Here is a 21,783-nt window from a genome sequence, read left to right as displayed (position 1 = left end):
AGGTGTTTTGGCACAACACAGCAAAAAGGAACTAGGACAAGCTTGAGTCGAGGAACAACTCAAAAGTCTACTAAACAGTATCAAGAAGAAGAAACAGGTGTAAAAACCATACCAGAGACAGCTACTCAGCATTAAAAAGCAATTAACTGTTGCTATCGAGAACACGCTGAGTGAACTTCATGACAATTATGCTGGCTGAAAGAGAAGCCGAAAGTGTATGGAAATATCTCATTCACACGAAACTAGGACATGTAAATTAATTTGCAATCTAAGAAGATTGATTAGCAATGGCCTGGAGGCCAGGGGAGGGCTTTAAGTTTTGCTATAGGCACGAGGAAACTTGGGGTAAAGGGTATATTCCCTAATCTGAATACGCTAATGTTGATGATTTCTAGGACCTAAACATATGACGATCAAACTGTTGAATCTCGGTGGCAATATATTAACTATGCTTCCAGACGACTATTTTAAGAAGCAGAGGGGAAGCTATCCAATTTAAGTTTCCTCAGATGGTAACAAAATATATTCCATGTATTTTTTTAAGCCTACACATTATTAGTTGCCAACAAAGCTGTAGGACATCAGTGGGCCATGTTTACCAGAGAGGAAAGGTAAAAAGATAAATGTGCTATGTGCCATTTCTAAACAGCTCTATGCTTTCTTACAAGTTTTTTAGTGCTGGTGAGCAAATTAGAACGTAAATCTAGACATGATTATGAAGTTTTCAAGGCACAATCTTATTCCTCATCCCCCCCACCACGTTATAACTTTCTATGTATTTTTCCAGTGCTAAATAGCATATTTATTATATTTATTTGTCTATGTGTCTGTATGTGTAACAGATGCTGTCTGTGAAGGACAGGGGACAAGTTGGGTCAACTGTTGTGTCCCAGGCCTTGAACTCAGGTATCACTCCTGGGAGCAGATAGTTTTACCTGCTGACCTCACTAGCCCAGAATTTTTATTAGTTTCATGCATTTACACATTTGTAAGATATATTTTGGATCCATTTATACTAAAGAAAAATGTTTTGTGTCAGCAAACTTAACCATGTAGGCTTCTGCCTTCACGGAGCTTACATTCAGATTGGGAAGATAGAGTTTCATTTCATCAGAAAACAAATGTATAGAAATAGATTTTCATAAATGCCGTGGAGAGAGCAAGCAGGATGGTATCTGTCATAATGGAAGGAAATCTTCCTTGGATGTGACTTAATTATACATTAGCTCTGCTGTTCATTACTTCAAATGATCCCTAGCTATTAAATTTACAAACAGGGATATACTACTCTATTTGTCCTGTTAGCCCTAAGCTTCAGGCCATAGAAAATAGAAGTTGCAAATGAATATGCAAGATACACAGTTAACTTATCTTCATTCCTTAGGCTATGGTTTGATGGCTGCTTTCTGGGAAGGTGTTTTGCTCACCTCTTCCTGCTTTCCACTCTCACCCCAAAATATCTCTCTCTCTCTCTCTCTCTCCTCTCTCTCTCTCTCTCTCTCTCTCTCTCTCTCTCTCTCTCTGTGTGTGTGTGTGTGTGTCTCCCTTTTTCTGTCTTACTCTTTTGTTTTCTTACTCTCATCCTTACTGTATGATCTAGTACTATCCTCCATTTTCTCTCAATACACTTATTAAAATTTGTAATGATTATAAGAGGGATTAAAAGAATTAATGTCTGATTTTTCCACCGATGAGGGTGTTTTTTTTGTTGCTATCCATAAATACACTTTGGCAAAGAGTAAATAGCAGATAAAATGCATTGAGTGAATCACTGAATTAAGGGCTATTCATTTAAGAAAGAACAGGATCATTAAATTCAGCCGAGCCTACAGACAGTGGTTGTGCTTTTAAATCTGTGACCTATTGAGGCTCTGGGTTATGAAGAATATTTCCAAGATGATGAGCTGAGATTCATGTAACAGTCCTATCGCTTTAATGCTCTTTCTTTCCACTCCAGTTCCTAAGCTGGAGGCCAGAATATTGTATGAATTACACAAATATTCTGGCACAGCTAATTCTTCACAAGGTGACAAATATAAGTTTATATTATAAATTACAAGGAAGTATTGCCTTGTTAACCCATATTTTAAGTTTCGAACCTAGGGCAGATGACTGAGGTGCCTACTTAACATATCAAAACGGACCTGTCCAACAGGTTCTCCCAGCATCTCAGACTCTACCTGTTACAGGGTATGGCTGGAACACCCCATCCTCTACCCTGAACTCTCCAGCCCAAAGGCTGGGCTGCCCTTCACTCACAGGCCCTGCCCTATATAATCCAGCCATTTTGGCTACCTGCCCTTTTTGTACCTTTGGCCTGCTGGCTGCTACATCTGGTTCCCCTCCCTCCTCTCTCTCCTCCCCTTCCTACACATGGCCCAGCTCAGGCTGGCCTCTCCCAGTTGTCCCTGCCTGTACCTACACTCCTCATTTTATCTGCAATAAACTTTCTCCTTCACTATAACTAGATACAGTCCTTTACTTTTTTTTTTTTTTCATGCAATAGCCGTATTAGCCATGCAGTACTGTTAGTAGTTTTGACAGGCTCACCAGCCAGATTCCCTGGATTCATATCCTGACTCTTCCACTTACGGAGTTTGACAAGTTACCCTGTTTTTCAATTCTAAAATCAGGATCAGAACAGTAGGCACACCATAGACTCATTGTGAGACATAGAGACACTAGCGTAAGTAAAAGTGTTCAGATGAGAAAGTGGCTTGCCGTAGTGCCTGGTATTTGCTCATTACTAATTTCAATAATGCATAATATTAGCAACAATTTTTTCTAATTTATAATGTGATAATTCATTGGCCAAATAAGCATGACTGTTTAAAAGCTCTATTTCTAATATAATAATCATTTTCTAATTCATTTTATTACTATTTTGCAGTATATTGTTAGTACCTTATTAAATTGATACATTAAGCAATGGGATGATTTATGCCATAAAATCATTATTTTAAGGTCATTGTAGAATATTTAAAAAAATAAAGAAGTAGCATCAATTATAATAATTGGGACTCCACTTCGTGGCATTTATCTTCCAAAATAGCACTTCTGAATTTTGCAAGCTTCTCTCTACCCTCCCAACAGAGTTGCCTTTAACACGCAGCTATTCATGTGGCCTGAAAAAGGCCCCTTTCTCCTTTCCCTAGGAATGCGCAGTGGAGGCGGAGGCGGGGGTGTCTTGCTAGTGGAAGTGTGAGAACAGCAGCTCTTTGAGTGTTGGCCATGACGTAGCATGGGAACTGGGAGCAGCTGCTGGTGGAGTGTTTCCCACACAGCAGGGCAGTGGGGATGGGAAAAGCCATGAGGAAAACAACCAGGGCAAACAAATGTAGAAGAAAGGGCAGCTGGGGTCAAACTCCAGGACAGAAAAGGTCAGACTGCAGAGAGAAGGGCACAAAGAATAAATTCAAGCACTGAGAAATTAAAGTCAAGGGCAAGCATCAGCTAGGAACCAAGTGACAGAGAGGGACACAATTGAAAGTTTATGTACTCAGAAATACAGCCCCATACGTATATACATATGCATATATAAAACTTTTAATAAGGAATTTAAGACGTCAGGAATGTAGAACATAAATGCATAAGGAAATGAATTTGCTGTGTAAATATATTTAATAGGGACATGTTTTACTTAAAATAATAACAGAACGCTTATTACTGTAATCACTAATTTCAGAATTAGCAAAATGAATTCTTGATTAAAATAAATTAGACATTAAATAGTATGCATAAAGATCTAAGTCATCAAGTGTTCTAACTAACACTCCATAATGATTCAGGTTCACACTACAAAATTTCTTTAAGAAAATGAATCTGCCTTTCATTCTCTACAGCTCCACGAAGATTTCTTTGATTGCCGATGTTTTTTTTTCCTCATTCGTCCTTCACGCAATTTAATTTTTGTCACACTTCCTGCTAAATCATTCATTTTCAGCCCTAAAGTCTCACATATCCCAAGGCTTTAGAGACAATATGGAGAATGATGTTGAGAATCAGGTCTTCTTTTAGCACACATAGGGCAGATTCTGGAACATATGTGCTGCATTACTTTCGAGGATACCTGACCAATTTCAACAGCAGGTTCCTCTTGAATAAAGTATAGTACTTGTAAAAGCTTTAGAAAACACACGTTCTGAAGCTTGACCATGCGCCTTGACCTCGGCATGTCATTCTCCTAAATGTTCAGATTTACACCCTTCTTTAGCTCTTTAAAGGGTCTTGTTCAATTCTTCCTGTTTTTTTTTCTTTAACAAAGTTGAGGTCAAGCATAAAGGATTGTTATCTCTTTACTGAAAAGATGTTTTCCTAGTAATTGTCCTTTTTTTTCATGGGTCATTCTGCTCTTAATACCAACAAATCCTTCCTGACCTAACCTTTTCTAAAACAAACACATTCTTCCGTCTTCTTTGTTCTTTTCATTTCCTTTACCGTCAACATTTTTAAAACTGTCAGCAGGCGCACCAGGCTTGCCTCTGCAATCCAAATCATTTAGAAGAGCAAACTATCAGTTAGAATGTATCGGGGCTATTTTTCTTACATATTGTTTCGATAGTTGAGGTGGAAGGATAGCTTTCATTTTTTGTTAACCATGAAAATCCTTCGCTAACATTCTCAAGATAGCAGGATCATCACATTACAGAAGCATCATTTAGCATCTTTAAATAGATAAAAAGTGAGAAGCTGCTTAAAATTTGTGTTAGTAACACGAGTGCTTTCTTCATAAAGAGTGGTATATGAGTAAGACAATTTTATATTCAAGATACAGGCACCACTTGATGTCAAAATATATTTTTATGCTTCTCTGTAAAATTAAATAATCCATAGTTTGAGAGGGATTTTGCTATCCATGGTCACAGAGAAACAGTATCCCCTGAAAGCCTCAGAGAAATACAGAATCACGGAGTTCTTGGAAGATGAACTGAGTCTCTGGTGGGTGTTCTCATTATTTCTCTAGGTGACTTTTAGCCCTGCTAGTGAAAGGGACAATTGGTGGCTTTCACAGGAAAGCTTTGACTCCTCACTTGGGACTACTGAGTAACCACAATCAGGAATGAAATCCCAGCAACAGTAATTTCATTTTGTATCCTTTTGTCTCCTTTGGCTCAAAGCACAAAAGTAGGTTTTATTAATTACTTTTCTATTCCTGTGATAAAACACCATGGTCTAGGCAACTTAAAGAAGAGTTTATTTGTGTTCATGATACCAGGGGAAGAATCCATATTGGGGGTAGGGCATGGCAGCAGGTGTCTGGAGCAAGAAGATTCACATCTTCCACTGCTAACAAAAAACAGTCAGTGAACTGGAAATGGGTTGAAGTTATGAACTCTCAAAGCCAGTGGCATACTTCCTCTAGCATATCCTCTCTAAACTGCATCACCAACTGGGGACCAAGTGTTCAGACCCCTGAGCCTATCAAGGAGATTTCTCATTCAAGCCCTAATTTATTATTGTTAAGTCAGGAGCATAACCCCAGCCCCCTAGCCTGGGAGTTGCATTGGTCTGGACTCCAAATCCCAGCATGCCAGGTCTTGACTCCTCCCCAGGGGAGGGTCAGGACCACTCCCACAGGGTATTTGTGTGGTCTCCCAATGGAAGAACACAAGGTTCCGGGTTTGCAGTGCTCCCTGCTCTTCTGTTTCCCCTGCCATGCTCTAGGCCACCTGAGAGCGCCGCTACTTAATAAAACATGGGCATTTAATTCGCTTTAAGCTGACCTAATTGGATTTCTTTGCACCGGCCGAGCCGTCCATGTTAGGATTTTTCCCTAACAATTATTAGTAATCTTTCCAGATGAGTCTCCTCACATTTCCAGAACACTAGAACCTCACAGGACATCTTCTCCACTTCTGAAATAGATGTAATTATCTCTTGCAAACCAACTATTCCCCCAAGAACTTTTCCAAATAAATTTGCAAGAAGGACTTTTTTTTTTTTATCATCTTCTAGGACCAAAGAAGAGACAATGATGGATGGAATTACACCTTAATCAGACTGGCTTAATTGTGCATACCTCTCTATTGAAACTTAAAACTACTGTAGCCAGAAGAAGGACTGAGGGTCACTGTACCCCTATATTTGTTCTTCTTCCAAATGTAGTCACACTGAAAAAAAAAATCACCATTCCTTTTCTCTTTCGTACGGGTCTGGATATTAAGCCTGGCTTATTGAGACTGCTGAAGTGTAAACTTTGGCTCTAAAACTTCTATTTACCCAGGTTGTGAAAACTATTTTGTAGACCAGTGTTGTCCACTGCAATGAGAGTGAATGCTACATAAGTAATATTAAACGTTCTAATAAGCACATTTAAAGTGTCAAAGGAAACAACATTGTCAGTTGTTCTGTTTGACATGGTGTACAGACTCCATATTAAAGAGAACTATCCAAATTTGAATAATCATAAAGAATAAATGAGGTAAATACTTTATGATGACATAATTTAAATAATGAAATATGTAAAATATTCTCAGTTCTACATGTAATCAGTACAAAATACATTTTAGAAATTTCAATTTTTGTACAAAGTCCTTGAAAACTTAATGTGTGTAACACTGTAACATGTCCCTAGGTGGACTGGATGAATTCAAGGTTCCAACAGCTTGATATGCTACCATATTGGAAAACGTAGTTTAGACAGTCCAGTGTGAAACAGAGTAAATATAAGCTCATTCATTAGCAGATAATGTTGCTTGTTCTTTATTAAAAGATTCCCTGTGTTGTTCAAGTCTCTCTTTACCTTCCTCCTCCAGTCCAAAGGAAAGTTAAGTGCCTGGTCTCCATGGTTCCATGGTACTCCTACTTCTATAGCACAGAACTTTCTCCCTGATGCTATGCTTAACCTCTCTAGTTAGAGTTGAAACGCTCAAGGTGTCTAACATTTTGAAGACATACATTTATTTTCACATCTTAAGCTTGACTACCTGACATGTGCTAAATGTAGGACAATGGTTCTCAAAGTATGGTCCCTGGAACAGCAATACCAACCTCATTTGGGATTTTGTTAGGAATGCCGAATCTCGAATTCCACCAAAGTCCTAGTCAATTCAAAACTTTGGATGAGGGGACCGAGCAAATTGTTTTAATTAGCCTTCCGAGTAATTATGATGCTCACTAAATTTTGAGAACCACGGATACAGAAAATTATATTTCCATGGAGAATACTCTCAGATTGTGTTCTCTGGTTCAATCTTAAACCGTTTTAGGTGTTGCTAAAGAAATAAATCAAAGACGGATACACTAGGCAGATCTAGTAGTAGAATTGCTCCTTAGCGATGCTGAAGTGAGCAGGCTGGGCATTCTCAGTTTAAGTTCAAAGCAACAGGGTTTATGCCATTAGCAAGAGCAGATGGTGCAGCTCATCTAGGCTCCCTGCTTAGAAAAGACTCCACAATGCAAACAAATTAGTATAAAATTATTACAGAAAAGTGTGGGGAAAATGTTAAGATCTGCCAACATATCCAATGATGATAAGGAAGAACACACAGAGAAAGAAGATAAACTTTGAAAATCTATGTCACCCCAAATAAGCATACATTTTAGTTAATTGAGTTGTGTGTGTGAGTTTGTGTGTGTGACTTGTGTGCATATGTGTACATATTTTGGGGTGCCCATGTGGATGTTTGAGTGACGTAACACATATATAGAAATAAGAGTCCAACCTTGGGTGTGAGACATGATCTTCCACTTTGAGACAAGATCTCTTGGTTTTTGCCCCTAGATATATGAGGCTTATTGGCCTGCCTGCTTCTGCACATGCGCTTTGTTTCCAACTCCCATCTTGTCTTAGATGAGATGGAATTTCAGATAATTGTTATTGTGTCAGGTCTTTATACAGGTTGTAGGTATCTGAATTCATGTTGTCACATCCACATAGAAAGCAAAAACAGCCACTGACCTATTTCCCCAGCCTGGATTTCATTTTTGAAATTTCAATAATTTGTTTAGTGTCACTGAACAAATGAAGCCACTCAAGTATTCCTGCATGTTTATGGCATGGAGAAGTTGAAAGACAATGGACTATCCTGGGAGAATAACAGAACACACATGTTTTTGTATGTATGAAAGGACTTTTTGGTCTATTATCGACCAAGTAGGATTATGACCATGACTCCTCAGTATATAGTATGCTTACTTGGAGGTAATCCAATGAAAAAAAAATGAAGGAATGAAAGCACACATGGCAATGCAGGATGCGAGTGCCTAGAATGTTCCTAGAACATGACTACAGTGGTGTGCAGGAGGAGAACAACTATGTATGTGTGTTATCAGAGGAACGTGAGCAAATCATTTAAAATATACACCATTACCGGTTAAAAGTTCTTTAACATATTGAAAGAACTTTGTGCCTAGAAATGCCTTAATAATATTTAATTCAACATGTTTTCAAGTCTATAATACCTTATGTTTAATATAGCATATATTCTTTATGTAAGAGTGTATTTTCATCCTTTCGTTGTCATGCATGGATTTATTCCTGAGTGCAGAGATTGTAGACTACTCCCTTTCATGATGAAGAAGGAAAATGGCCATGCCATTCAATGTCTGTGCATTACTTCAAAATTGAAAAGGATTCTTGTTTTAACTTTCTTTCCTTTTGACTTTTGATACACATTTGTACTTGATTAAATATGAGGATTGGTTTTACTTTAAGAGCTGACTTATTAAAATAACTTCGATTCAATTTTAATGTAGCTGCTAAGTTGTAAAGGCAACAAGGAATAGCTTGCTTTCAAATTTTCGATTTGAAAGAAGTGTGATTTTGAAGGGTACACAGAACTGGTTTTAATCCATTGGTTTGTTAAAAGCAGCTTTCAACCTTATTGTATCCAAAAATTGTTTTATAAAGAGAGTTGGTTTGAAAAATAAATCAAGCATTTCGCACCTTGTCCAAACCAGATTTAGAGTATGACTTGGTTAATCCCAAATTTAATGGGCCTTTAAGGCAAGGAAATATGACAGGACAGTTCTGAGGATCAGATTCAGATCTTGTGACACCTTACACAGGATGTGACTGCAGTCATGTCAGGTTTGTAGGTCTCAGTTTCCTTGCTTATGAAAGTGAATAGTCATAACACGTACTTATAACACAGAAAGAAGAATGCTGCAAAGATTGTGAAGATGTATCTGAGGACGCTTAATAAAGCAACACCTTTAACACCCCGAGAATGGTCCACGTAGTACCAATGCACACTGGGAGGGAGGACACAGGATTTCATGCCAAAAGAAAATCTGAAACAAGGAAATGGATGTCTTCTACTTCTATTTCTGGCGTCCAAATAAATTCGGAAGCCTCTTTATTCACTATTTCTATGTCGAGGTAAATTATGACTAGATCTTATCCTGCTATTGATGGTCACACTTGTCTGTCTTATATGCCTCAACCATTTTCACTGATCTTATATACAGCTGACATACAAGTATGGCTTTCTTTCTGAAGCAAAATGAATTTGTCAGGTAACTAAACCCAGGATAGTCTGATGTCAAGAAAGGTAAAGTCAGACAGCATGTAATTCCACTCCTTCTCTTGCATCACTTGTCTCAAATTTAGGACTTCTTTCCTTTTCTCACATCTATATATGCCTTTCTACTACTTCTGCTGTGTTTTCACCTTTTCTTTGTCTTACCAGAAAGAAATGTGAACTTGTACCTAGTTTTAATGCAGTATTTGTCAACAGATAAAGCACCATAAGTGATTAAATTCTTTGTTTTGTATACTTACGCGGCTATCATGACGGTAATGCAAGCTTTTCAGCAGAGAAGCTAGCTAATGCCCTAATTTTACATGCATTCTTTTAAATGTAGAATACACATAATATAACTGAGTTCTTCATTCCACAAATGAATGCAATCTTTTGATAGCAATATCCACTTTTACAATGTGCACTGTTTTATTTTATTTTTTGAAAATTTTATATAATTATATCACTTTCTCCTTCCATCTCTCCAACCCTTCCAATTCATTTTATTCCCAACTTGTCCTCTCAAAATGTATGCACTCTTTAATATTGTCACCCACACATACACACAGCACACACACATAAGTATATATTCCTAAACACATTAATGCAATTTCCTAAATCCCCCTAATATTACTTTTATGTATTTGATCTCAGGGCTGAGGACTTGGTATTAGATAACCAACTGAGGAATCTTCCCTGAGGAAGACCATTTCTCCTGTTCTCAGAAGACACTTTAGACATAAGACTTGGAGAACCTGATCTGTAATGATCTGAAACCCTCTGCACCCTGAGAACAAGATTGCAGGGCACCAAATTTTCCACTCAAACTTCCAAAGAAAGGATGCAACCAACAGTCCCACTCAGCTATGACACCGATGAGCAACAGAAATGAAGCGTGACACACTTCCTGGCAATAATCAACAGAGATTAGGCTTCCTTTAAATGTCAGAGAGACTGAACTCATGAAGTCTCATTAACCTGGACAGTTATCTTTATTTGCCTTGTTCCCTTTCTGAAAAATGACTCACTGTTATAACTAGCTATGATTATGTAGCAGATTGGTTAGAATAATGGTCAAAATAAATGAAGTATGTGATTGACTTCACTCAGTTTCTTGTGAACGGAAATCAAGGGCTCATCATCTTTCTGCTAGAAAAATTTTCTATGGATATCTTTAAGGTGATTGCTCAAAAATAAAGGAATTAAATTTTCAACTTACAAGAGAAGCACGAGCCAAAAATTGACTAAGTTATTTAATATGAGAAGTCTACGTCTATATGGCCTCCAGATAACAGGTTTAGAGTTATGGAAGAAGTATTGCAATTGCAGCTAGCCACATATATATATATATATATATATATATATATATGTTACGATATGAATAAAAGAAGCATCATCATTGGTTCTAAACTGAGTTTTATTATGTATGCTCTCTTCCTGTTATCCAGATAAAGGATCATAGAAAGGAACTGGAGGTAGCCTTAGACAAACTGTTATGTTTAATTTCAAAAAAAGTAAGAATTATAGTTTAGGGATGTTTACATATTAACCCACTGAAGACTGTACGATTGTTTGCTATAGCCCACCATCTCCTGCCGTATATCTGCATGGGATTACAATCAAGTCCTTGTGCAAGAATTAAACCATTAATACATGTTTTACAAATAAATAAATAGTATAACTAGACTGGATCATAAAGTCTTTTTTGTAGTGCTGTGGCTATAACTCAGGGCATTCCGGGTAAGCATTCTACTACTTATTTACATTCTCAAACTCACATAGCATTGATTATTTGTTTGCTTTTTATTTTTGAGACAAGAGTCTCAGCTGTAGCTCTGGCTGTCCAGAAAGATCACAATGTATACCAGACTGGCCTTGAATTTACAGAGACTGTCTACCTCTGCCTCTCAAATGCTAGAATTAAAGGGTGTAGTATTGATTTGCAAGAGATTTTCCTATCTTTCATAGTCTTTTGACCTCAGTCATAAATTTGCAAGTAGCTGTCACAAATCGAGTACTACATTCTGAAACACAAATGTAGCACTCAACGTTTTACAAGAAAATTGAAAATTTGTTCTAAGAGTGCTTGACTAGTACAAATTTGACCACTGGTTGCCTTTGGTCACTCATTAATTTAATTATATATGCTTTAAATGAAAGATATTTTAAGGATGAAACTGATAAGGTTTTTAATAGTACTGAGCTATCATGGGGTCAATGGACATATAGAGGCACAGAGTTGTTTACTGGTATTGTTTCGCCTTAGTCAATGACACAAATATCTTAAGATAATTCATCATACAAGAATTAAATTATATAAGATCTCAGGGGGTCTGGAATTTGAAACTTATTTTTTAATAATGGTCTAGTAATTCTTCAACTGGACTTTCAATCACACTCTCAAATAGACCATTGGTGACAGAATAACCTGGCTTATCATTTTTCCCTATTAAAACTTTGACACTAAATTCTTTCAAACCTAGTTTTCTTTCTAGTCTCAGGAGTGTACAATCTGTATCCTGTGAAATTGGAAAAGGAAAAATGAGTCTCTAATTTTATGACTAAACAAGTTTTATAGTTTGGAGGCATAACACAGCATCCTTTGTAGAGGAAATATACATTACCTCTATAGCCATTTCTATGTTCCTGTTGTAAAGACCAATGCTATTCTAAAAACTATGTGAATCAGCTCATTCAACATTATTGTACCTATGTTGGAGATGAAGGTACTAACAACCACAGAGGTAAAATGACACAAAGGACACACAGCTAATCAATCAGATCCCCAAATCTATGTATTATAATCATAGTAAAAACTGTAATAACACTGAGATCGAGAATGTATAGGGTACTGTAGCCCAAGTTCTGTTCCAATGACTAATTTTACTTATTGCTGTGAAATATTTATCATAACAAAAATCACCAATGTAGAAACTTATATTATCTTGTCTTCTAGAGGAAAGACTAAAACACAGAAAGATTCACTAAACTGTCTAAGATGCCACAGCAAGTAAATGACACCTGGGACACATACCTATTCCCTATATTTACTATACAAATCTATAAAAAACCTACTTCTATGTGTGGATTGATGATAGTGATACTTGTTCGTAAGACAATTTAATACCATACTATTGACTCTTGTTTCAGTTAGAATTGCAAAGGAAAGGATGTTTTCAGAATTCTAGCAATACCAGCACAAATGAATTGTCCACTAGCAATTCAGTGCCTCCATTGTGGTTCACCACTGTCATTCATGCGATTACAAGCCATACTGGCTCCAGCTCTCGGACATATCTGAAATTGGGTTTAGTAACATTAGGACTTATCAAGCAATACGAAGCATCTTGTTATTATGAACATCAAATGAATACTCTTTTGAAACAGGTTCTTGCTATACAGCCCTGGCTAGGCTGGAACTTGCTATGTAGAACAGGCTGGCCAGAAATTCACAGAGATTTGCCTGGCTCCACCTTGACGTGCTGAAATTAAGAGGATACATCATTATGCGTGGAAAAGGGAATAACCTTTGTTGCTCCTTACAAACAAATTTTATGTACACGTCATTATCCTATGCCAAGGAGGCCAGAGCATGCATGCCTACCTGCAGAAGCTTCCATCGGGTGTTCAGATCTTCCAGAGTGCTGAGGTTATAAGGTGAGAGCTGAATGCTCAAAGTGGTAAGTTGGCGAGCAAGGTCATTGACATGATTGACATTCTCTTTAAGAGGTGCAATTTCTCCCCGAAGTATCTATGAATTAGAAGATAAAAAAATAAATCAAAGATTTCTAGACATCTTGGAACTGTAAGACATCTTACTCTGTTTTGGGTGTAATGTCAATGATGTTCACTCTACCATCTGAAAGTGTTCATTTGTTAAAAAGCTAAAAATAATATCACTAGTGCATATAGACTGTAAGCTCTCTGGCAATATTAGGGAATAGGCCTGATTGAAATGTGAATTTTGAAATCAGTGCCTGTGGTGCTTTGGATGAGAATGGCCGCTAGAGACGCATATATTTGAATGCTTGGCCCTCAGTTGGTGGAACTGCTTGAGGCAGATTAGGAGGTCTTGTTGGAGAAGGTGTGTCCATGGGGTTGGGCTTTGAGGTTTCCATAGACCATCCCATTCCCAGATAGCTCTCTCCGACTCTGTTTTTGCAGATGGGATGCAATCTCTCAGCTACTGTTCCAGGACTATACGTTCCTGCTGCCATGTGACCAGCAATGATGGTCATAGGCTTGCCCTCAGAAACTTTTTTTTTTTGAGACAGGGTTTCTCTGTAGCTTTGGTGCCTGTCCCGGAACTAGCTCTTGTAAACCAGACTGGCCTCGGACTCCCAGAGATTCGCCTGCCTCTGCCTCCCGAGTGCTGGGATTAAAGGCGTGTGCCACCACCTCCCAGCGCCTCAGAAACTTTAAGCACCCAATAAACTACTTCTGGAAGTTGCCCTTGGTCATGGCATTCTGTTGCAGCAATAAATTGTAGCCAAGACAGTGTCCCTCTCAAAGAATCCTCAGACATGAAGCTAGCCCCTTTCTTTGATTAGGTGAGGAAGTAGCAAGAGGCAATAGTTACCAGACATATTTGCTAGTCACTTAAACTTGGACATCTTCACCCCCAAATGTGACAGAACTAGATTTCTATTGTTTGTTATCACTCATTTATGGTACTTTCTTCTTTATTAGAAGCTCAGATAGGCTATCACACTAGGATGCATTAGTGTTAAGCATCGTGTTCCAGTTCCTTGGTACATGATGCCGTGATAAGCATCACCCACACATACATTAATCTGTCTCTATGAGACGGGTACTTGGAGCATCCTCATTTTACCTTTGAGAAACTAAACTTGCAGGTCTTAAATTGTGCCGAAATTCTATGGGTAAAAATGTTGTAACCTGGGATACATATTTGGACTTGTTTTCTTCAGAGTGCATATTCTTAATTACCACATTATGTTACTCGACACAAAATCTGGAATGACAACGTGACATGACCAGTAGAATGCTGCTAGATTCTAAATCCCATGTTTCAAGCAGCAAGGGGTTCTTTACTTTTTACAATGAGAAGATAAACTAAATCATGCGAGTACATTCATCCTTTGTACCTACTACATGATAAATACTTTTATTTAGGGAGGAAGGTATTTTGTCAGCCTAGGATGACTTTCTGCTCTCATGGTATTTTAGTCCTTGTTGCAGAGACTTTGGAAGGCTCCCATGGGGATTTTGACTGTTTCTGAAGTTTGAAAGCAGGTGTCTCTGATGTGATGCATCATGAGGATCTATTGAACAGAACACTATGCAGATATGCAGAGGAGAATATCATGCATCATAGCTACCCCATTGAGTTGGCATTTATGGATCTTTAACATGATGCATGACAACCAAATGTTCCAACGAATGACATCTAAGGAACAAACTCCCTCACTTAGGAGAACAGTTTATGTAATGTAATGTCTGTTCACAAGGACAGCATCACTGAGTTGACTTCCTATTGGACTTGCTTGACCTGGGAGGTATTATTTCCCTGTCTGGTGCTCACTGTTTTTGTATAAAAACATTGTTTGTAATACCCACATCTATAGCCCTTATATTTCTTTTGATTTCAAATGGAAGCTGGTCTCTACCTTCGAATCAAGGATGGCATTGTCCTCAAATCAACCTGAATACCTGGCAAATAACATATACCATTTACAGAGAATAGAAGACTCCTAAATTGCACTCAGATGAAATATAGCAAGATAATCATTAAGATTTTTAGCAGAGCAAATGTAGATTTATTCAGAAAAAGTAAAAAAAAAAAAATAACTCCCAAGAGGGAGACGGTTATCAACAGAGGAATAATTTGAACTTAGCGTTTAGGTTTAGGACAGGGTCATCCTATAGCCCAAACTGGACTTCAAATGCAAAGTAACCCTCTTGCTTTATCCTGCAAATCAGGACTTAGACAGTTTTAATATTTTTCAGACAGAGTCTCGGTATATAAACCTGGCTAGCCTGGAAGTCAACATGCAGACTGGACTGATTTTAAAGTCACAGAGATTTACCTGCTGCTGTCTTCCAAGCATAAAGAATAAAAGTGTGTGCCACCATACCCAGCCCCTTCAGCTTTTAAAAGTGGCTTTTAAAATATACTAAAAACACAATTTCTTGTGGGCAGGCGAAAGTCTTATTCTATTAGTGATGATCTTAACACCTGAAGAACAGGGTAACCTGTACTGAAATGTATAAGTTAACAGGGGAATGCTTGCTACTTACTATGTAAAAATCTAAAAACCTTCTGCAGTAGACACATTTTTACACAACGTATTGGTGGAATGACATTGGAATCACCCTGAAATTGCAGCAGTTCCTAGTAAAAGTGATTCCATTTCCTTATGAAGAAATACATTGTTTAAAAGCATCGGCACTAAGTGCCCAGGTAGAAAGGCCATTAACTCCTTTATATGGACATTTGTGTCTCTCAAGGGAATGGTTCATAATTATTTTGTATTCTGCAATGTAAAGGTTAGAAAACAGACTTCTGAAATGTCAACGGAAAAACCTGGATAAGGATGAAGATGGTTATGAAATGCAACCAGATTCTTTTAGATTACCACAGAAATTACTAATTATCACAGACAAACATGTGAGGTTGAATGGGAAACAGGAACCACTGTGGAAACGGCAAGGTGCCAGCATGGTTCTCTGTAAGAAAAAGTGAGGTGTTCAGGTTCTAAGTTATGTCATGCTTAGGTTTCCGTTTTGATATGTAGTAGGCATGTTCCAATGTGTTGATTCTAATAATTTAATTTTTACTTTCTCTCTTCAAACCCTAGGAACAATTAATACTGAATCATTTGAAGCTAAAAAGAAGGAAAATTAATCTCCAGTCCTCTTTACTATTTCATTTTCCTTTTTTTTTATTAATTTTTTTATTAAAAATTTCTGCCTCCTCCCCGCCTCCCGTTTAGGGTTGGCAAGAGTCATTTTCCTTGTACAATATTCCTCTTTCCTTCGGTAAACTCTACGTCTTAGGGTGCTGTGGTAACATTTGGCTTCCTTCTCTGTACCAATGATAACTGACGATCCCTAAAGTGATCTACAAATAAGTAAAAATGCTTGCAGTACCTGTGTGTGGCTATTTCTTCTCCTCTCATTAGTTCAGATTGTTAGTTGCTTGTACATTTCAGCTGTCTTTTGTATGCATGTCTACAAACCTGCTCTCATCAATACTACAATCATAATTTAATTAGCAATCTCCAAAATCAAAGAAACATTTTAAGAGGAAAAAAAAGGCTACTGTTGCATGAGAAGGGGTCTAAGCACTTTACAAGACTTGCTTCACAAAGAAAAATAGAAGTAAACATTGTCAGTTAGGTAAGTGTAGATAAGGCTCCAGTCAAAAATTAGGGAAGCAACTCTAAGAATTTAGATGTCTGAGATCAGAATGCTCTCCATGTTTTCTGATGCTTTCTCTCTACACTAAAGAAACCAGAACTGGAAATCAAACAGATTGCTTTATCAGTGGGCCTTGTGGAGGACCCCAATCAGTGTGTGTCCACTCAAAGAATCTTCACACACAAGCAAAACACTTGTGACTATTTAAATTTAAAAAGTTTAAGCGAAGTTTTTATTTTGATCTGTATTTAACTCTATTTTTGTATTAACTGCTCAACTATAGTTCTTAATCGAATCAGAAGAGGGAACAGCTATTATAGATTATTTACTACTTGTAACTTTCTATAACCGTTACTATTACTAGGTTTGGCGGTAAGTCTATTTACCAGGAGAAACATCTCACCAACCTCACAGAAGCTTTTCAAATGTCTTTTTATCCACAATTTACTACTACTACTACTACTACTACTACTACTACTACTACTACTACTACTACTATCACTACTACTACTATTGAGGCAGGCTATTTCTGTGTATTTCAGGCTAGTCTAGAAATTATTATGCAGCCTATGTTGGTGTGAAAAACATAATTCCTCTTTCTTAGCCTCTTGAATGCTGAAAATTTTGACAGGAAGAAATTCGTTGATCAGGTGGCAGTCCAGGAGCTGCCTTTGGCTTCTGCTCCCTTGAATTCCTTGTCATGGTGGAATGTACCATTGAACTGTGAACCAAAAAGAAATCTTTCTTCCTCTTTTCAGGGTATTTTCTCATGGTAACAGGAAAAGGAACTAATTCCACTGTGTAAAGTGTGAATGCAGGCGCTACATCATTTAAAGAGATTTAACATTGAGTTAGAATATACTTCAACTATTAGGGATTTTAATATTATATACCTAAATTTATGTTTAAATTATTAATACTGCCCATAAAATGTCAAAAAGTACAGTTAACTCTAAGCAGCATGATGTATTATGTGACTTCCACTAGGTTTTATTCTAGTTTGGAACTTGTAAGTGAGAAAATATCGAAGGGAGCCATTAGACTCTGGGTTTCTTTGAAAGACTTTAACATCTGGAATATGCTTTCCATAAAAGAGCAAAGACAAATTTTATTATGACTAGTTTGATGCAAGTCAAATTTTCACTTCATTAAATGTTTAATTATAAATAAAAATTGCTGATTTAGAATGATATATAAATTTGATGTCAAGTTATTCTTTTTAAAAAGTTAAATTACCTGTCATATTTTTGTTTATCTTTTTGTAGTTAAAAACTTTTCAAGTATGTTTGAAATTATAGTCATCAACCTATTGTGAAAAAAAGAAAGGAATTGTCTCTTATCAAAGACATGTTTGTGAGGAAGTAATTTTGATTTGACAGTTAAGAAATTCTATTTGCTCTAAGACATAGGTCACTTTGGATGATAAGAATAAATTGAGGGAGGGCGGGAGGAAGTGTGTGTGTGTGTGCATGTTCGCTCAACCAAACACGTACATATAGAGGCCAGATGAAGATGTTGAAAGATTTTTTTTTATTATTGTCTGTCTATTTTTTGAAAGGGGTCCCTCATTGAGTCTGAAGGTCAGTATTTTGGCTATGATATTTGGCATTGGTACCTACCTGACTCTATTCCTCAGAACTCTGGTTACAGGAACATGGTGTCATGTCTGGCTTCTGTGTGGGTGCTGGGAATCTGAGCTCAGGTCCTCTTGTTTTTATACCAAGTGTTCTTCCCCACAGAGCCCTTTCCCTAGCCTCAAGAATTCTATTTCAAGAGCCTTTGTTTATTCTGTAAAATTGTGGAGCAACAGAGTAGGTATAGTATTCATGGTGTGTAATAAATATTTGCTGAATTTGAAGATGAATGTAGATCAAGTGAGGGGGGTCATATAAACCAGTTTTGAAAGAGATTGTGAGAGGGAGTTGACCCATGAAATGCAATGAGTTTTCTAGATAGCACAGAGAGTCTTTTTGAGGCTGAGGATCAAAATGTTTTAGCAGAATCAATCTGTTCTAATTCCCTTTTCCAACAATGTTCCATTTGAGAAAGAAGAAAACAGTTGATCCGTGTTTAAGGTTTTGTCAGATGATTGTGGCACAAATACTTAGGGATAAGGGTGTTTCAATTTTAGACAGAATGTGATTGAAATACAGACTGTGGAATCTAAACTGGATTAGGAGGAAAGTAAGGCAAGATGAGGCTTGTAGATACAAAGAAAATAGAAGTGTCAATTGTGGATGCCCAAGATAATGTAAGAGAGGCTAAAACAGGAGTAGCTGTACAAATAAGCCAGAAGGGAAGAATGGGCTGCTCAATAAGCTCTCCATATACATAATATATATGCTTAGCTTATATATGTAAACAGCATATATATATATGTGTGTGTGTGTGTGTGTGTCTTTATTTGTTGTGGGATATTTGTGCACTGTGTGAAGATACAGTGCTGTGATTTGTTTGATAAAAAGCTCAATGGCAAAACTAGACAGAAGGTATAGGCTGTATTTCCAGTTAGAGAAAGGAAGAGGAGGAGAAATGTAGGCATATGGAAAGATGCAAGGAGACACAGAGGAAGCAGGATGGGCAGACCATGACAGAATGCAGATTAATAGAAATGGGTTAGTTTAAGTTGTAAGAGCTATAAGCTATATTAGTTTTAAACCCAAGGCCAAGCTTTTATAATTATTATCTCTGTGCATGACAAATGTCTCTGTTCATAAGAAATGAAAGAGTAACTAACTATATTTTTTCTCTACAAGAAAACCATACTGAATAACTGTTTGTGAACCAAGATCCTGAAAAAGTATAGTCCAAACATTCGGGATGTTAGAAAAAGTGGGGTAGAGCCGAAGCATAGCTTTTGATGCCCAGTGTTGTAGGTCAGGCTTTAGGGAAGCAAAGAGTTAGATAAGGGAGAAGGAGAGGGAGAGAAACAGGAAGAGAGACGGGAAAGCTAAAGCAGATATGGTCCCATTTGGAGAGCTTATCCCCAGAAGCTTTGATGTACAAATTAGACCGTGGTGGGACACATGTCTAAACAAAGAGACTATTTTCTTTTTCACCTCTCATAGTTTTAAGAAAGTCAAGATGGGTAGAAATTATTCCTTTTGATTGAGGGATGTTTTTTGGAAAAAGGATTGCATCCTGGGCCTTCAGCATTTAACATTCAGAGATATAGGGGAAGGAGCACACCAGGTCAGTGAAGGAATCTGGCTGGACCACTGGCAGCAGTCAATATACCAACTAAATTCATCTAACTAGGTGTACTCCATGACCTGAGGCACCTTTTTCTTCATATTTCCCCATCCCAAGATCTTTTTCATGCGAACTCTCATTTCTAACACCATGAGGCTGGCTCAGAGCTTCAACAAAATGGATGTATTATCTTTTACATAATGTTGAATACTTTGTTTCTTCTAAATTTTGAAGGACAGACTAGAACAATGAGAGATGAGTCAGTGTACAGGCTACATGAGCTCAACCCTGTCTTTAGTACCACATTTCTCTGGTAGAGACACTCTTGACAATAAATTATGCCAAAGAAGCGTGTATTAAAAAATAGAATTACAATTGTATTCCATCACAGTATCATTTTTTATTTTAGTAGCCTGAAGGCAAAATATGATGTGGTTTCATTGTCTCCCTTGCATTCAGTTTTCAGGACCATTGCAAACTTTTATATTTGGGCATGATAGCTTTTGACAAGCAAACTGAATAAGTACATAAATAATAAAACAGAATAAAAACTAATGATCTAGATGTAGCATAATCAGGACAACATAGGGAAGGTTAAATTAAACAAATAGAGAAATAAATGTAAAGTTTGTTGACATGAAGAAAATTTCATGTACTCATTTCCCAAGCAATTATCAGTAATTATATTTTTACTGATCTCAGACACAGCATGATTCCAAATTTGTGATACCAGAATAGTAGAAATTGGCTGCTGTATGTTTTAAGTTTGCAATATAGAACCAGTTTTTACAAATGAGAAAGAATCTTTCTCCTCTTTTAATGTTATTGAAAATAGTCCACACCCACACATAAAATTTTCTTTTGAACATTTTACTTTTTGCATTGACTGCAGTGTGAGACCGAGCCTCACTGTAGAGCCCAGATGGGAACTTGTGGTCCTCCTCTATCAGCCTGCACATTCTTCATCTGCCATGTCTTAGAGGCTTCCATTAAGACTTAAACCCAGTGGGTTTTTGTTTATTGGGTTTTTTTTTTTTTCAGACAGGGTTTCTCTGTAGCTTTTTGGTTCCTGTCCTGGAACTAGCTCTTGTAGATCAGGCTGGCCTCAAACTCACAGAGATCTGACTGCCTCTGCCTCCCAAGTGCTGAAATTAAAGGTGTGCACCACCACTGCCTGGCAAACCCAGTGTTTTTAAAACAAAGACCAAAGCATATATTTACTCTTCAATAGCAATCGTCTTCTTAAAATATCTTGGGAATATACCCAAGAGATGCCCTATCATACAACAAAAGTATATGCTCAACTATGTTCATAGCAGCATTGTTTGTAATAGCCAGAACCTGGAAAAAACCTAGATGCCCTTCAATGGAAGAACGGATGAAGAAAGGATGGAATATATATATTAGAGTACTACTCAGCAGTAAAAAACAATGACTTCTTGAATTTTGCATGCAAATGGATGGAAATAGAAAACACTATCCTGAGTGAGGTAAGCCAGACCCAAAAAGAGGAACATGGGATGTACTCACTCATATTTGGTTTCTAGCCATAAATAAAGGACATTGAGCCTATAATTCGTGATCCTAGAGAAGCTAAATAAGAAGGTGAACCCAGTGGGTTGCGTTTTTGTCTTAGTGACAGTGTCCTTTGCTTTGCAGAAGCTTCTCAGTTTCAGTAGGTCCCATTTATTCAATGTTGCCCTTAATGTCTGTGCTGCTAGGGTTATACATAGGCAACACACTG

General features: G+C 37.4%; 1 protein-coding gene across 3 annotated transcripts in view; it reads right to left on the bottom strand.

The window, feature by feature from the left end:
• Dmd (dystrophin) overlaps positions 1-21,783 on the bottom strand; it is a 1,091,134-nt gene that overhangs the window by 316,567 nt on the left and 752,784 nt on the right. For all 3 annotated transcript variants that reach the window (XM_050128228.1, XM_050128226.1, XM_050128227.1), the window contains exon 17: positions 13,069-13,215. In XM_050128228.1, coding sequence (XP_049984185.1) covers positions 13,069-13,215 — 147 coding nt within the window. The remainder of the gene's footprint in view (positions 1-13,068; positions 13,216-21,783) is intronic.

The sequence above is a fragment of the Alexandromys fortis genome, unplaced genomic scaffold (genome assembly GCF_014885135.2).
Source record: "Alexandromys fortis isolate MF-2015 unplaced genomic scaffold, M_Fortis_MF-2015_v1.1 scaffold_265, whole genome shotgun sequence".
NCBI classification, from domain to species: domain Eukaryota; kingdom Metazoa; phylum Chordata; class Mammalia; order Rodentia; family Cricetidae; genus Alexandromys; species Alexandromys fortis.
Note: the sequence above shows the minus strand (reverse complement) of the source record. Positions and strands in the feature narration are given on the sequence as shown.